Here is a 16,920-nt window from a genome sequence, read left to right on the forward strand (position 1 = left end):
GCAACTAATGCATCACCCCCGTCAACTACGTCTACATGTGGATTTCCTTGGGAGGCCGTAGCGCCCGAGCCGGCGTTCAGCGTTTGTAATATGACCTTGTCTTGCGAGCGGTTCTTCTCGAAACCAGACTGTCGGATCCTGAGGCAGCGCCTTGCTGCATGTCTCTGACAAGGGCGAAGGCTAGAACCGGAGGGGTGGCCAGCAGTTCGTTGCGAGCCACAGAGGTGTCACAAGCGCCATCTGGTGTAACGAGTGCAACAGACCGCGAGCGCACAGCAGACGCAGGCAGTGTATGAAGTTGACAAGCTGGCTCCATACGAGCCCCATGACATGACTTTTGACAGGGCCTGCTCCGGCAGGCTAGAGTGAGGAGATGCAAAACATCATGTCTGTGGTTCTGCATGTCTATCAGTCGTTTCTGCATTGGACTGACACTTGACAACCTTGCGAGAAGGTTGGTGCAGGTCTGGGGTCTCTGAGTGGTTCGGTCCGAATTGCCTTGTTTATTTCAAGCAGGTGGCAGGTTGTAGCTAGGAGAATGGCTCAGTTACTGGGCGTGTGTCTTGGTGGGGAAGACTTTGTCTGTAATGTAGCGAGTTCAGAAGGAATTGTATAAATGCATCAACGAATCGCGTGTTTCCCATTGCCTGTTTGCCCCGGTGACGCCCACACGAGTCAACGAAAACAGACCTCATACCGAAAGCTCAGGCGGGAATTGATTGAAGCTCGCAGTTGCAGCTCCTTCTCCGTCGTACATGCGACTCATTCGTTTATCGTCTTCGCTCTTCTTCTTCGCTTCTGTCATTCTTACAATATCACCTTACTTCCTATTGTTTCTGCGACTTGCAGTCGAGGTTACAGCTCCACTCACTTCCGCCCCCGAATTACAAGTACAGGTTCGGTGAACAGCTGGCGGTGGTTTGGGGTCGGTATCTGGCCTGCCCTGGTCGCGCGGTGTGCCTTGCGTTACTACACACCCTGTAGTAGGTAGAGTGCCTCGCCTCTTGGACGCTTCACTTTTGTACGGCACCCTGTGATCGACATTGGGCACAACTAGGTGGATGAAGAATCGAGTAGTTTCAGCTGCTGTGATATAAGTCTACCTAGCTACTGGGTTCATATCTACGACTCAAAAGCATAACCCATCTGTCATTTTTTCTACGGTACGCCACTATCTGTGCTCGCCTGTACAAAGAGAAGCTAACAATCCGGCTTATATAGATTCACAAAGAAAGTCGACCGCCAACAATCAAAGATGGATAACGGCGACAGCACCTGCAACAGCAACTACACGTTCAGCAGCAGCAGCGGGTGCTTGTCTTCATCTACAACCTCCACCAGCTCTTCGACCGACTGGAGGCCACGGGTTTATACCCCTTTGCCACATGTACATGTGCCAGTGGCAACTATTTCAACCACGAGATGCGCAAGCCAACGTTGAAACTGGTGGACTTGGCCATGGCACTGGGTCTGGGATTTTAAGGAGGTTTTGTTGGATGACCTAGACTTTCAAAATGCTCGTTTGAAAAGTCACCACATGCCGGTTTTTGAAACCAACAGAAGAATCAGATCAGCCAAATCGATTAGAGAGTAGCACCGTACAAGCCTGATATGCAAACGAAACGCTCTTTCCTTCAGTGACATGCAGCAGGGCCACGCACCTTCCCTGAGGATTGATGTCATCACATCTCGGGACCGGTCGTTTGAGGTTTAGGTTCTGCATCCAGAGCAAGAATTTTACTATCAATGCTACTGTTCTGATTGATTTGCTAAAGCTGCTGTTTCCAGAACTCACCTCTGACTTTGTGGCACAAGGGTGTCTGGCAAATGGTGTTTTTGATGTGTTTTCTTCCACCGATTTCTTCGCTCATTTCCAAGATATAAATTCGTTTTCTTTCACGATTTTTAACACGAGTCAACATATCATATTTCCTTTTGGCTTGACGCCCATCACCTATTACTCATTGATTCTCTATTTTGCTAGATCAACATACACCATGTCGACGGTCAGTTTGACCATTGGCTTGGCCGCCATGTGCCTTGTATCTGGTATACAAGCACATGTGGTGATGCACACTCCCGAATCATACGGCCTCCACGAGGGCACCCCACTCCTTCAAGTCAACCCGCTCGATGGCGTCACTCACAAGCACCCTCGTTCAACTAATAATTTCCATCACAATGGACTCACTGTCATGGAGGCTGGAAATGTCACCAACGTCAATTTTACTGGCGGCGCTCAACACGGAGGCGGCTCATGCCAGTTCAGCATCACGTACGATACTCCCGACAATGGACAGTTGAACGAGAACACAAGGTTCAAGACTATATACAACATCATCGGGGGCTGTCCGGCGCAGTTTACGAATGAGATGGCAAACCTACCTGCGCCATATCATGATGCTGAGCAACGACTAGACACTGAGCATTGTGGTAATGACACTGTGACACTGAATTTAATGGCATGAGGAATTTCCTGGTACTTTTGGCCGAAGTTTTATGTATCATGGAATTGATCACTGAGACTATGGTTTTGACGATATTTATAGCTTGAAAAATGGTCCCACGATGTTTACCTCATCAGCTACCCTTGTTATCGTCTCTTCAACGGTATTTCCGACTTTTACTCTGGGTTTGTCTGTCAATGTCACTCACTTACTCTCTTCTACGGTGACGCTAGGGACTGGAACCACCACTATCGGAGTACCATCCATAACGCCAACAAATACGGTCACAGTCTCATCTACTGGCGAAGTCTGCGAACCCGACACCTTTACACCAGCAGTCACCAACACAGCCCCTGCAACCCCCACCACCCCCGGAGGAAACTACACCGCCAGTAGCCACCACCTCAACCAAAAAGCCCGGAATCACTTCCATATTCCCCATCGATGACACGACGCTCACAACCTCGATTCTCTCAACCACACCCCTCCCGCTCGCTACGGCTCCACTGCCAGGATCAATCCAGATGCCCAAGCCAGCGGCCAACGCGGTCCCGTGCACAAAGCAAGAGCGAGGAGGAGGAGGCTTCGTTTCTTTGGTGAAGTTTGGGAACGATAAGGGAGTATAGAATCATGATGGGGCAGTTGGTAATACGCTTGGGCAGTAGAGTTTTTTGGAGATTGTAATTATAGCTGATTAGGTCGCAATATCACAGTTTTGTGTTTGAAATTTGCTAGAGGTGTTATCATTATCTTTGGTGAACCGAGCTTCAAAGTAAAAGGCAAGTCAGCCTCCTACCTACTTATCCTTTATGGCTGGTTTATGAACTATCATTTGAAGCCTATCGGCAAGATATCATCGAGGAAGACTACGCTCACATGTTGGCGTGGGGTCATTTCGTTGAGGTCCATGCTCATGGCCTACTTGTGCAGCAACAAGAGCAGCATACTCCCTCATACCCACGCTCCCATCCCTCAACCCAGCCCTAACTCGGAAAGAATCAGGGTGATATCGTGCAAGATCAGTGTCAAGCTTCACCGCGGGCAGTTCAACCTGCTCAGAGTCCTCCGAATCACCCGACGAGGTCACGGTAGTTAGACTCACGTGGTGTTCTTTACCCTTGCCCTTACCTTCTTGCTCGGGCACAACAGAGGTAACATACAACCACCTGTTCCCCGTCCAGACCTTTGTCTGCCTCAACTCCCGCTCATCAGAGGCCACCTCCCTCAACAACCCCAACGCCAACATCAACCCGACACCCTCCCACCAAACCCCCGTAAACGGCACCCAAAACTCCTCCCTTGCAACTATTCCCCCCCTCAAATCCCACTCCTTCCCCAACCCTCCATCCTCCCTCATCCGTCGCAAAATCCACAAAATCCCCAACCCGCACTGCCTCAACCTCTCCTCCTCCTCCAGCGTTTTATTTCCTTTGCGAAAACACCCCCCCCACCCAGCACACAAATCCTCCAACAACCCCCTCAAACTAACAACCCACACCCCCGTCCTCAGTATCCCCTCCCTCCAACCTCTGAACTGTTCCACTCTATTCACCCCAAGCGGGCTCACCCGTCCCAGCCTCTCAAACATCTCCCGAGTCACAGTCCTGATCTTTACCGCCCTAATCTTCCCCTCTATTCCTACCCCGATCATGCCAGGACAAGAAGGGATCAAGACACAATGCGGACTGGCCGCCGCCCACGACTTGATAACCGGCACGTCGTCGTCCGTGCAAGATATGGAGACATGTCGGGGTAGGAAGTTTACGTGGGGGGGGACGTAACCCCATATCGCCATCGCGGCCGTCCCGGTGACCATGTACCGCGTGTGAGAGAGGATATGATGTAGCATGTCCAGTGTTTTCTTCAGGGTGGGGATGGACATGACCGATTGGGAAAGTCTAGGGGGGGAGGAGGGGGGTCGTCTTGTTGGTGCTGGAGGGTGGTTTCTCACCTGCTGTTGAGACTCTGAGGCAGTCGCTGTCGCTGTCGTGTCCCAAGGCGTGGTGGGTAGTGACTTTCTGTTCTGACGACCAGCATCAGTGACATTTGGTCCCCATGTCTTCTTCGACACTCTAGCACGGCTCCGCTTGATACGAGATCTCGAGTTTGATGGCTCTGGATCTGGCTCCGCCTGGGACTTCTCTTTGCCCGCAAAATCTCTAACAACTGCTTCTAGTTCCGACGGCGTGTAGCTGCGATCGTCACTAATGTCACAGTTCCCAGCAAAGCAGAGAAGATGGCACATTATGTTTGTGAGAAAAGTCCGGAAAGGCGCCATCTTGAAGTCTGAAAGAAGTATGCCAGCGTACTTCCCATGTCTGGTACCCATTTGTTCAAATACCTCTAATAATCTGCACATAGAAGAGGAAAATTACTCACAACGCACATATTCTGCCAGCAGCTTCTCAAGACAAGTCCATTGTTCACCGGTCTGGCTTGTTCTGGATAGCCTGCACACAAAGCTCCGACCGTCGAGGCACCACTCGAAAACTCACCGTCCAGAGGAATAAAGAAAAAAACACATCGGTGGCTATTGCTGGTTTCGTCTCGTCAATGTACCCGGAGGACCAAATGAATCTCTTTTTACGCTGCTACCTGTCTAGCTTGATGAGTTGCCCTTGCCCGCCTAACGCCTAGTCATACAGCGAACGCCCCGAAAAACTGCCCGCCGAAGGGGTATGTAGAATTAGTCGTCAATGTTCAAAGTTCATCCTCCACATCCATTTCGTCCCCATTCGCTTTGCCATTGGCACCTGGAGTGTCCTTCTTTGGCATCGTCGCCTCCTTGTCGATCATCTGCCTTGACACCGCCACGATGTTGTCCTCGATCAGCTGTTGTCCGACATCTTCCAAATGCTTCTTGGGGTCCAGCTTGCCGACATAGCGCGTCTTAAGCTGCTCCTTGGTGAGCTCTGTCTCCTCCTTGACCCTCTTCTCGTATCCCTCTGCAAGACTGACTAGGCGCTCGAGACGATCCTTTGTTCGTTGACCCTCGCAATGGAAGTCCTCCATCTGAAGCGCCTCTGTCCACTCTTGCTTGTGTAGGTTCATCAACATATTCTCCTCGAGGGCCGTCTTTCTGTAGTTGATGCCGATCGAGTAGTAGTGGCGGTTAAGGCCATGGATAAGCGCTTGAATAGAGGGCTTGTTCAGATGACCCAAATTGGAAGTGCTTTGCCGGGGTTCCTGTCCCATGATAAGGGACTGTGGGTTGATCAAACGGAAGGCGTCGATGACGACCTTGCCCTTGACTGACTGGATTGGATCGACGACCACGGCAACAGCACGCGGGGTCAGCTGCTCAAAACTCTGCTGGGTATTGATATCGACAGACGAGAGCCAGCACCCGAAACCGGGATGCGAATGGTACCAGCCGACAACCGACTCGGGCCTGTTTGGGGGTGGGCGGTTAGTCTTGATCCGCCGCTTGCATCAGCACCAGTGATTGTCCCTACCTTCCTGTTTGCCGAAGCATGTCCATCATCTTGGTCTGGAACACCGGGTCGACGGCCTCCACACTCACACCAGTACCGCTCTGAGGCATCGCAAACACATCGACGACACGAACTGTGAAATCGTCGACAAATTCGCCCAGCATTAGACCCATGACTTCCATAGGGACGCCGGCGCGGCCGTGGCGAAGCATTTTGAGGAGGGCGAGGGACGAGATGTAGACGGTCTCGGAGTTATCGATGAGATTGGTATTATCCTAAGCACTTGATATTAACATCTCGGTGTTTACACATGTGTGGCCAGCCAGGTATGCTGCAGTGGGTAGCTCTGCGGTTGGTGGAGGACCTACTGTCCCAGGAGCAGCTCCCATGCCCATGCCAGGGCCAGCGAACATGGTTCTCAATCGATCCATTTCAGCTGCTTTGATGTTTGGGAATTACTATTTGAAGTGTGAGAAAGGGAAGACAGGTTGGTGCAACCCGTAGCGAAACAGCAGAATGGTTGGTGGAGGTCGTGGTCGGAATGGCTGGAAAGTTGGTGATGTAGTTGGGAGAGAGCTGATGTCCATCAGCCGCCTACAGCTTGCCCACCAAGGCGCGCTGTGGTTGACGAAAGCTCTGGCAGCCTGCACTAGCTTACCTAATGCACTGACCGCTATGAGCCGGGAGTTGCTACTGTTTATCGATAAGATCATTTCACCCGTCGTATCACATGCCCCACACGACCTGTCGCTTGTACAATTTCAGCCTTGCATATACCGCTGCCACAGTTATTAATGTTAGCGCGACAGGGGGCTTTTGGTGGAAGTTGCGCTGGCCGCACTAACATTTACTTCGCCTGCGGAATTGCATGCCACTTCAAGACCTTACCTTATCCAACCACGGCTCACAAAACAGCTGAGGTAATCTGAGCTAAACATTCGCACCCTTGCACCCCAGCCACAGCGCCGCCAAGATGGATCCACTAATCTCAGCCTTGTTGAATCTGCGGGAGCCACGGCGGCGGCGTGGAATTGGTGAATTGCCTTCCTCGCTGGTCGCGGCAGCTCATGGCCTTTCCGCAGAACATCAACTTTTCCCCCACACACAAAACGGCGGCGCTGACTTTGATTCTCCTACCTTTTTGTTGAGCCACGGCAGCGAAAGAAGCTACATCAAATACGAAGACGATACTCGCATCAATCTTCTCAACCGGCCCTCTCACCCTGGCCGCGCGAAACTTGACTGGGACTCGAGCCGCGACCCAGATCCCGGCTTCGAACCCATTCCTTTCTGCCCACCGCTGCTGAGCCCGATCCGGTTTTTGCCTTCTTCACGAGAACACGAGCATCACGAACTTGACGAGCTTTGCGAAACGAAGGAACCCCCCCCGCAACACACATTCTCATCCATTTGCTTTGCAACAATGTCTAATTCCAACTCGACCGACCCAGCGGGTGTCGAGAGGACCAGGCCCCTCTTCGAGGTGGTCAAGAATGACAAGAAAAGGGTTGCTTACTTCTACGACTCCGACATTGGCAACTATGCCTACGTTACAGGCCACCCCATGAAACCGCACCGGATACGTTTGGCGCACTCTTTGGTGATGAACTACAACGTCTACAAGTTTCTCGAGATTTACGTAAGTTTTCTCCCTCATTTGAGCGACAATCCGGAAGTCCCAAGTTGCTCCTGCTTCTCTCGAAAAGATGCTGACAGCCACAGCGTGCGAAACCAGCTGTCACGAGCGAGATGACACAATTCCACACAGACGAGTATATCGAGTTTTTGCAAAAAGTTACTCCCGACAACATGGACTCCTTTATGAGAGAACAAGGCAAATACAATGTCGGGGACGATTGCCCAGTATTCGATGGACTCTTTGAGTTTTGCGGCATCAGCGCTGGCGGTTCCATGGAAGGCGCGGCAAGGTTGAACAGAGAAAAGTGCGACATCGCAATCAACTGGGCGGGTGGCCTGCATCACGCGAAAAAAAGCGAGGCTAGCGGCTTCTGCTATGTCAATGGTGAGTCCATGCAGCTGTCGAGCCTCGCCAATGACAGAACCTAACCTTGGTTTGCAGATATCGTGCTTGCGATCCTCGAGCTGCTCCGGTTCAAAAAGCGTGTTCTGTACATCGACATCGACGTTCACCATGGTGACGGTGTCGAGGAGGCCTTCTACACCACTGACCGTGTCATGACGGTTTCATTCCACAAGTACGGAGAATACTTTCCTGGTACTGGCGAGCTTAGGGACATTGGCATTGGCACCGGCAAGCATTACGCCGTTAATTTCCCTCTTCGCGACGGCATCGACGACGTCGCGTATGAAACCATCTTTGAGCCCGTGATCACGAACGTGATGCAATATTACCAACCTGAGGCTGTGGTCCTTCAGTGCGGCGGAGACTCTCTCTCTGGTGATCGTCTCGGCTGCTTCAACCTCAGTATGCGCGGACATGCGAACTGCGTCAACTTTGTTCGCGGCTTCAACTTGCCAACTCTGGTTCTCGGAGGCGGTGGGTACACCATGCGCAACGTCGCCCGCACATGGGCTTACGAGACGGGCCGCTTGGTCGGCGTTGAGATGGATCGAGTACTGCCATTTAATGAATATTACGAGGTAAGTACACGTAATGAAGTGCTCTTTACTCTGCCAGCTTCCTAACCCGGTATAGTACTACGGTCCGGATTACGAGCTGGATGTGCGAAATTCCAATATGGAAAACGCAAACAGCTACGAATACCTGGAGAAGATCAAGATTCAGGTCATCGAGAATCTAAAACGCACAGCCCCTGTCCCTTCCGTCCAGATGCAGGATGTACCACGCCAGTCAATGGGTGTCTCTGATGACCAAGACGACGAGATGGATGACCTGGACGAAGATGAGAACAAGGACGTCCGCATGACCCAGCGGCAGTGGGAGAAGCGTGTTGAGCGCCAAGATGAGTACGAAGACTCGGACGATGAGGATATGGCAGCTGCCAACGGAGTCTTCAAGCTCAATGGGAGGACCCGACAAGAGACCAACTTCCGCGATACCAAGGAAGACGACACCATGGAGGTCGACAGTGGAATCGCCACACCCGCTGAGCAGCCAGTTGAGATTACCGAAAACGATGATACTATGATCGACGAGGCCCTCGCCGAAATCGCAGCGGAAGCGGAAGCGGAAGCACAAGTCAAGGAGCCTGCTGCTACTGAGACAGCACCTGAGGCTCCAACAGCAGCGGTTGACGGCGACGGTGACGTGGATATGGGAGAGGTTACAGAAAGCAAGGCGGCCGAAACAGTGATCAAGACCGAAGATGTCGAAGAGCCTGCGCCTGCCAAGCAGGACGACAGCCAGGCTACGACTGTGGTATCGCCAAAGAAGACCACGGAGGTGGCAGCTCAGCCATCACGCACATCCAAGTCGCCAGAGCCAGCTGTTGCCACCGACAAACAAACCGAGAGCGTGTCAGAGGCCAGCGAGGTGGTGCCACCGACAACCACTCAGGACAATACGACCAATAGTTAGGTAACCCGCTGGTTGCATGACCTGTAGTGTAATGGCTTGTGCCAAGGCGTTCTGGAGCTCATGAATTATTGGTTTGGATGGGTGGTTTGTTTTCGTCATGGGGAAAGGTGTTTTCAGGTGGCCATTCTATAGTACCCCTATCGTGCGTTTTATACCTGGGAGAGAGGCAAAAAGCCGGCGGTACATCTTGATGCCTTCACAGAGTTATGGGTTGTTTTTCGCATCAGCGCCACGAAGTAGCCTCACGATTGCTATATTTTTTGGAATCTCCCAATTCTAGTCTTCACCTGGATCGCACATGTTCTGCTATCTTGTCGTGTTTCTTTTTGTTTCTTGACGTGGTCCTTTGCACATCACTGTCTCAGCTTCACCGCATGTTGTTGTCAGCGGGGTGATGCGTTGCTCAAGATAAGGTCAACTGTCTTGTTCCTTGGAGAAGATCCCGCTGCCAAGCATTTCCCCAAACTCCCCGGCTTCCTTCCTTGTGGAACACGATCTGCGGGTCGTCATGCAGCCCTGCAGGCTGCCCCCACAGGGTTCTGACTGACCCTCTGGGGATTCCTGCAGCATGCAGCAGAGGAGGGGCAGTCGCTTATGTTTTGGGGAGCATGAGGAGGGCCTTGCCCACCTCTGATTTCCCATCTTCCCTATCTCTGAATCGCTAGAAGGAATGGAGCGATCAGGGTCTGCTCTTACACGACGATGACGATGGGCGTTAAAGCTTCAGGGGCTTTCAGGGGCTACCCTTGGAGCACCCACTGGGCCTTATCGGTATCGCGAATACTACTCCCACGGCATCAACACCTGCGCGGCTTCCTGACGGGTGGCTGCATGGCGGGCTTGGTACTGGGGCTTGTTGTGTTGCTACAACTACATGGCTCGTTTAATGATTTCTTGTGGCCGTTTTGGAAGAGCAACACCAACGGCAGCGATGGAAAGCCTACTGAACCGCCGCCTACTTTCCGCTGGGCTGATATCACACCAAGTCCAACTCTGACTTGGCATCAGTGTTACTCTCCCGACCATGACTGTGCGCGTCTGGATGTGCCGATGGACTGGCAGTCTCCGTCGGACTCGGCCAGAGTTGTGCTTGCTATCATCAGACTTCGCGCAGTAGCAACGTCCGCGTCAAAGAATAAGACGGATTATCGAGGGCCGGTGTTCTTCAACCCTGGGGGGCCGGGGGGATCGGGCATTTGGTCAATGCTGGATCATGGCAGAGAGCTGCAAGCTATACTGGGCAAGGAACAGTACGATCTTGTTTCGTTCGATCCTAGAGGGGTAGGGAACTCTGTCCCCAGGATCGAATGCTGGAGTCAGCAGCAGGATAGAGGGGTGTGGGATCTGCAGAACAGTGTGCTCGGGACGGTGGATGCTCATCCGGGGGTGGTGTATGATGCGTATGCTCGCGCGCAGGCTTTCAGTCAGGTTTGTGAGAACAATCCTGACTTGGCAGGGGAGGATGGGATCCTCAGGCATAGCAGCACCGTGTATCATGCCCGGGACATGCTCGAGATACTGGAACAGATGGGGGAGGAGAAGCTCAAGTACTGGGGGTTTAGTTACGGAACCGTTCTCGGCGGTACCTTTGCCGCCCTGTGGCCTCACAGAATAGAAAGAATGGTCAACGACGGTATGCCTCCCTCACACTCTCCTATCACCAGTCCAATACTGACCTTGTTCAAGGCAACGTCGACTACGTCGAATGGTACCAAGGAGGCTACATCAACTTTCTCCACGACACCGACGCAGTAATGGAAGCCTTCTTCACCCACTGCCACCGCGTCGGCCCCCTCCGCTGCCCCTTTTACTCCCCCACCCCCTCCCAAACAAAATCCCGGCTCTTCTCCCTCCTCACCTCCCTCCGCGAATCCCCCATCCTGGTCACCCCCCCGCCTTCCAACCTCAGCTTTTCCCAACAACCCCCAGAGATAATAACCTACTCCAGAATCCTCCACCTCCTCTCCACAGCCCTCTACCAACCCCACCTCCGCTTCCCCCTCATCGCCCCCGTCCTCTCCGCCCTCGAGTCCCGCAACGGCCTCCCCTACCTCGCCTACACCTCCCCAGCCAACAACACCTCCCCCTCCACCCCGTTATGCCTTTCCGAGTCCCTCCCCCCATCCACCCCGCTCCCCTCCCCAAGCGAAGGAACACCAGACGCCTTCCCAGCAATAATGTGCTCCGACGCCTCCCACCACCCTCTAACCCCTTCCGAATTCGCGGCGTACGCCCTCATCCTCCAAAACATCTCCTACTCCGCCGGCGCGGTCCAGTCTGAATTCCGGCTTTCCTGCATCGGGAGGACGGTCCGGCCAAAGTGGGAGCTCTCCCCGGACTTTAGCTGGTCGCAGGGTGTCAAAACGGCGTTTCCGATACTGTTTGTCAATAACGATGCTGATAATGTTACGCCTTTGGTCTCGGCGAGGAATAACTCGCGGGCTTTCCCCGGGTCGAGGGTGCTGGTTCAAGAGGAGGGGTATGGGCATACTAGTCTTGCGGCGGGGAGTAGGTGTACTGCTGGGTGGGTGAGGAGGTATTTTCAGCGGGGGGAGATGCCGGACGGAAAGGAGGGGTGTAAGAGTGATAGGAGGCTTTTCGACGAGGAGGAGGAAATGATGGACCAAGAGGATGAGCTAGGTGTGGCGGTGAGGGAGTTGAGAAAGAAGGTCAGGATTAGGCCGTTTTACCGGGGCTGAAGGAAAAGAGGAGAATGTCGTTGGGATGGGGTCTCTTTTTGATGAAGTCACACACGCACATATACCCCCTTGTTTTTTTCATTCCGCGTTATGATAACAATGATGATTTTTTTGTATTTTTCTTCCTCCCACCCATCTAACACACACATTACGACTATTATATCTACTTATCTCCCTCATGACGGCTCGTCAATATCAGGTAGTTTGTCTTTATATCATATGCCTCCCAATGTAAATGCTCAGAAGCCCCCCCCAAAAACGCCTTTGCCTGGTCTTCCCTTCTCAATAAACGATACCGAAGATAAAGGCTCCAAACGCCTGTTCATGTCGTATACGAGTCCCAAAATGGTCCCAGAGGAAAAAACAATGCTTTTGACCTGCCCCCAAAACCTACGCATGTCATCACCCTCCCCTTATCAACACCGCCTTAGAAACTGAACAATCCACTTCTCCGCTTTCCGAAAGGATAAACCAGCAACGCACTCAAACTCAACCCTACAGAGATATTGATCGCAACCTGAATAACGCTGAACAGCACGTTGAAAGCAGTGCTGTTCAAATCCGCTACCTCTTCCGTTGTCGTAAACGTCCCGTTGACAACAGTCCCGTTCGCCAAAATTGTCTCGTTACGAACAATCTGGTTGGCGCTAGCAACGCCGCTCAACAAAGACCCGTTCACGGCCAGGCCTCCGGGCACTTGGACAAAGATGGCAGGCAACATGGCCGCCGCGGCAAGACCGTACCCAACTTTGCGAGCATGCTTGGTAATACCGGCTGTGATGCCCTCGGTGGACAAAGTCGGGGGTCCGTTCTCCAGGTCTCGCTCCTTCTCTCGCTCTGCAGCGGCTTTGGGATCAGACTCATCTGAATCCATGGCTGTCGATGATTGGTAATACGGGGACGGATAAGGTCCTCTCTTGACACGTCTCCGAAAGCGGTTCCAGCGTGGTTGGATCGTCCTCTCCCAGACATCGAGCATGTAGTTCTCAAAGTATCGTCCAAGGCGAGAGTAAAGGTTGGCGAGGACACCAATGGTCAGAGCACCGAGCGAACTGGAAACAACCGAATTGCCTTTGAAGAAGCGGGAAGAGTAATTGTTGACGAGGTAACCGGCGACCGAGATGATCACTTGGACTGTTGAAAACAATCGATATTAGTATTGCGGACTTTGCAGAAGAAAAACAGGGGAAAACATACCAGGTGTTTGCTTCCACTTCGCTTGATTGATCGCACACAGGCAAAGTGTGAAGGGAATGACAAATAAGACGTAATAATCGGGCGATGGTCGTTGGAGGTACCACTCCTCGCCAACTGAGCAGTGAATGGCGCTCGAGGCGTTCTCGTCCATGTAGCCATAGATAACGGACCCTATGGTTATACCGTAGCCTAGGAAGAGCGTGTAGATGAGCGCGTACACCATTCGAACAGAACCCGAGATCATCTGGTGGTTTTGGAGCTCCAGACTTGCGCAGAGGATCATGTAACCAGGGAGAATCAGAGCAATCGAGGCCTGGGCAAGGGAGGAGAAGCAGAAGAGCGTTCCACCTCTGATCGAACCAAAGGCTCGAGCCAGGCACGAAGTCAGAATAGCTGCCGTGATTTCGAAGACATTGGCATAGAGCTCATTGGATGGCGCCAGGTAGAGCTGGAGGAAACCAACCACGCAGCCGAGGATGAAGCAGATGGGCAAGTCGATGTACCGGCCCTCGAAACCGAAAGGAGCCACTGCTGCTGACGCTACCCCAGAGAGCAGGATCCGAAACCAGATGGGGAACTTCTCGTTACGCTTGTTCACCTCGTCAAGTCGGGTAGTAGCCTCATCGACTCCGATTCGATCATGGACAACCTCCTTGTAGATCTCGTGGACATCGCGCAGGCGACCAAAGTCCAAGCCCTGATTAGCCTTGATGATCTTGACCTCGGTAGTGTGCGTCTGACTGTCGTCGAAAGAAATCAACATGATGCCAGGCAGATACAGAAACTGGCCTTCGATGCCAAGAACGCGAGCAGACATGGCCATGTAAGCCTCGAGACGATGGGTTGGCGCGCCATAGATCATCAAGGCGTTGCAGAGCTTGATCAGGTAGCGATGTCGATTGATGATTTCGGCAATGTGGATCTTGATCTTGTATTCGTCGACCTTCTTCTTCGACTTTGCCGTCTTCTTGTACCGTTCTTTCTCCAACTTGATCTTCTCTGAGACGGCATTTTGGATGTCCTTGTTGGTTCCGGGGGCGGCAATCATGAAAGAGGACTCCATCAGCCCAGCCAGAGTGCTGGTAGACTGTCTCTTCTTGGATCGGCGCCCCTTGTCGGGATCGGGAGTCGTAGGCCGAGACGTAGGCGGAGTGCTAGAAGGCGTGCGGTTTGGAGTTCGACTGGGTGTGCTGGGGAGGCTGGGGATTAGGAGGTCGGCGGTCGACGTCGACGCCGAGGCCGAGCCATTTTTCTCATCTGTGCCGTACAGCTTAAGAAGCGTTCCCAAGATGCCACCCTTGTACTTGTCCGGGCGGGGGATGTACTCAACATCGTGATCAACAGGGGTTGCTGTCCCTGACCGTGGAGTGAATGAGTGCATGAGTGGGCTTTTGCGCCGGGTGTGGGTGCGAATAAGCCTGTCCGCCTCTTGATGGGCGTTTCTTCGATACCTGAGGGAGTCGTCATTGGCAGGCAAAGCGAAGTCATGCGTCTGTGCAGTGTCCGAACTCCCCAATAGGCCCTCACGATCTCGAGAAGCCTCCTCTTCCAACTCGGTAAGTTCAGCAGAGCTCCTTCCAGACGGCGGGGCTGAACCGGTGCCCACCGAATAAGCAAGCCGATCAGCCCGGTTCTTGGCTTCAATCTCGGACTGATGCTGTGTAGCGGGTGATTCGGGAACGGCCAGAAGTGGGGTCGACTTCCGGAGGACCGGGCGGGGCTTGCTCGGGGGTACTGGACCACTCAGGTGCTCGGGCTTCAAGATCTCAGCCAGGGCGGCAGCGAGCTGCTCCCTGTTAACAGAGTCTCGATTGGCATTGTGGCCATCGGTCGGGCTTGGACTTGGTGAGGGTGAAAGGGAGAAGTAATCCCGAGCCTCTGTTTCTTGATCGGTGGGGGTAGGGGTTCCGTAATAGTACCCAGAGTGAGATGGACCAGCCGTGATCTCGCTTGTAAATCCCACCTTCTTCTTCTCCTTTCCCTTGTTGGATGATGACTGTGTGTTGTTGGCGGGTTGCTCAGGAGGTGGTGACTGCGGATTCTCCTGGCTGTCGTCACCCGGCTTCGTGGGATCTTCGGGTGGGCGTGGTGCCGACATGGTGACTATATGGCTTCTTTTCAGACTTGCCTTTCAAAGTCTTGTGGTTGACGGTTAGATGGAGACCGGCTGTCTCGGGCCTGAGAGGGTACTGTATCAGAGAACGACAGTCTCTCAAACAAAGATGGGGTGAGTTGAAGTGTTGACAGAGTTGTTGGCAACGGGAGAAAAACGAGTGACGAAGCCCCAACCTAGGTTGAGCTGTTATGTTCCGATTCTAGCCAGAATGACGTGTGTAATAGAAACAATCGCGGCAAGGACGAATGTCGAGAGCGCTTGACGGTTTGCGTTTCAGGGGTCACCGGTACAGCTTCCGAAGGAAGGAAGCGGGATCTGTAGGCAGGTATCCGCCTCGCTTCCTGGAAGTGTCGATCGCGGAAGCTTTGTGGTAAGAGAGTCTTCAGGATGAGGTTGGAAAGGAAGACCCAAACTGATTATCGAAAACTCGAAACAAAGAGCCGGCAGGAGTTCTGAGATGATCTTCAAAACAAACCTGGGGTGAGAGACGGGGACGGGATGACTTGTCTCTTTGGACCTTCCAGGCGAATAAATTTGCATCACTCCCCTGCCAGAAACCATGTTGATGCTGTGGAGGCCGTGGCTGCAGTCCTTTACATTACATTACACATTGAAAACCTTGCAAACTCAAAGAAAGCCGACTTGGCCGAAGGGGAGGAGCTGCCTGAGAGGACAGGAGACACATGTGGTGGAGCCGAGTTACCGTTGCGAAGCTTCTTGGCTACCATGGATGCGATTGATCCATTCTTCCAGAGCTCCTGGTAGCTCCACCGGGCCGCTGTTTGGATGTGCTTGGGACCTTGGGATCTTCAGATCCTGAGAGGGGCTTGTTGGGACGGTGTGGTTCGGACAGCAGGGTCCCCTATAAAGAGGGCGATTCTCAGCGCAAACAGCGATGCTCTGTGCGAGCCTGCGGTATGTACAGTGTTAGGCAAGCGTTTCCTCTTTATGCAGCTAACACCACCGGCGCTCGTATCTCGAACAGTGCATTTTTCTCCCGCCACTTCAGTGGGCCGGGCCGATGCTACCGACTCACAGTCCAAGGTCCGATGACGTGTTGGTGGTTACTTTCCGCCGGTGTCTGCTGCTTGGCCGTGGAGTCGAACAATCGCCCGATATTCGCCTCCGGGAATCCACGGAGAGCCCTACGCGGACATAAAACTGAAATGATGCGCACCGCCCGACAGAAGCAACAAAGCTGGGTTTGAGGGTGAAATTTGCTTATATCATCGATCTCCTCGAGATCCACCAGCACAAGCTGTGACAGTGATGAGAAATTGGCTTTTGCTGCCCAATGGCTTTTGCTCCATGACTCGAACTTCCATGGCGCCGGTGCCATGGCTTTTGGTGGACGGGGCCAGCAAAATGTGGCATGAGGTACCAGGTTAGCTAGGTGATTGAGACGAGCCAAAAGCGATACAGTTGGAGCGGAATAAAAGCCGTCAATGGCAGCCCAGAACCCACCAATCGAGATTCTAGACAATCATCATGCGGCTCTTTTGCCGTG

At 53.0% G+C, this 16,920-nt stretch overlaps 7 protein-coding genes across 7 annotated transcripts; 4 read left to right on the forward strand and 3 right to left on the reverse strand.

The window, feature by feature from the left end:
• Window positions 1-1,255: 1,255 nt before the first annotated feature.
• On the forward strand, window positions 1,256-1,441 carry QC762_105306 (uncharacterized protein; the record flags this gene model as incomplete). The annotated part of the gene is made up of 1 exon (XM_062884921.1): window positions 1,256-1,441. The coding sequence occupies one exon, from the start codon at window positions 1,256-1,258 to the stop codon at window positions 1,439-1,441; it is 186 nt and encodes a 61-aa protein (XP_062747836.1).
• Window positions 1,442-1,676: 235 nt separating this feature from the next.
• QC762_105310 (uncharacterized protein) lies at window positions 1,677-2,468 on the forward strand (the record flags this gene model as incomplete). The annotated part of the gene is made up of 1 exon (XM_062884922.1): window positions 1,677-2,468. One exon carries the CDS (start codon window positions 1,677-1,679, stop codon window positions 2,466-2,468), a length of 792 nt encoding a protein of 263 aa, XP_062747837.1.
• An 832-nt stretch (window positions 2,469-3,300) lies between these two features.
• On the reverse strand, window positions 3,301-4,835 carry QC762_105315 (uncharacterized protein; the record flags this gene model as incomplete). The annotated part of the gene is made up of 2 exons (XM_062884923.1): window positions 3,301-4,470; window positions 4,827-4,835. The coding sequence occupies 2 exons, from the start codon at window positions 4,833-4,835 to the stop codon at window positions 3,301-3,303; spliced, it is 1,179 nt and encodes a 392-aa protein (XP_062747838.1).
• A 312-nt stretch (window positions 4,836-5,147) lies between these two features.
• Window positions 5,148-6,499, reverse strand: RPN11 (multicatalytic endopeptidase; the record flags this gene model as incomplete). The annotated part of the gene is made up of 3 exons (XM_062884924.1): window positions 6,250-6,499; window positions 5,903-6,156; window positions 5,148-5,838 (listed from the first exon to the last, which is right to left on the reverse strand). Exons 1-3 carry the CDS (start codon window positions 6,310-6,312, stop codon window positions 5,148-5,150), a joined length of 1,008 nt encoding a protein of 335 aa, XP_062747839.1. The 5' UTR covers window positions 6,313-6,499.
• RPD3 (histone deacetylase) lies at window positions 6,367-9,401 on the forward strand (the record flags this gene model as incomplete). The annotated part of the gene is made up of 4 exons (XM_062884925.1): window positions 6,367-7,520; window positions 7,604-7,904; window positions 7,962-8,503; window positions 8,559-9,401. Exons 1-4 carry the CDS (start codon window positions 6,855-6,857, stop codon window positions 9,399-9,401), a joined length of 2,352 nt encoding a protein of 783 aa, XP_062747840.1. The 5' UTR covers window positions 6,367-6,854.
• Window positions 9,402-10,103: 702 nt separating this feature from the next.
• On the forward strand, window positions 10,104-12,430 carry QC762_105340 (uncharacterized protein; the record flags this gene model as incomplete). The annotated part of the gene is made up of 2 exons (XM_062884926.1): window positions 10,104-11,034; window positions 11,088-12,430. The coding sequence occupies 2 exons, from the start codon at window positions 10,104-10,106 to the stop codon at window positions 12,098-12,100; spliced, it is 1,944 nt and encodes a 647-aa protein (XP_062747841.1). The 3' UTR covers window positions 12,101-12,430.
• QC762_105360 (uncharacterized protein) lies at window positions 12,198-15,395 on the reverse strand (the record flags this gene model as incomplete). The annotated part of the gene is made up of 2 exons (XM_062884927.1): window positions 12,198-13,234; window positions 13,298-15,395. The coding sequence occupies 2 exons, from the start codon at window positions 15,393-15,395 to the stop codon at window positions 12,528-12,530; spliced, it is 2,805 nt and encodes a 934-aa protein (XP_062747842.1). The 3' UTR covers window positions 12,198-12,527.
• Between the last annotated feature and the right edge of the window lie 1,525 nt (window positions 15,396-16,920).

The sequence above is a fragment of the Podospora pseudocomata genome (assembly GCF_035222375.1).
Source record: "Podospora pseudocomata strain CBS 415.72m chromosome 1 map unlocalized CBS415.72m_1, whole genome shotgun sequence".
In the NCBI taxonomy this organism is placed as follows: domain Eukaryota; kingdom Fungi; phylum Ascomycota; class Sordariomycetes; order Sordariales; family Podosporaceae; genus Podospora; species Podospora pseudocomata.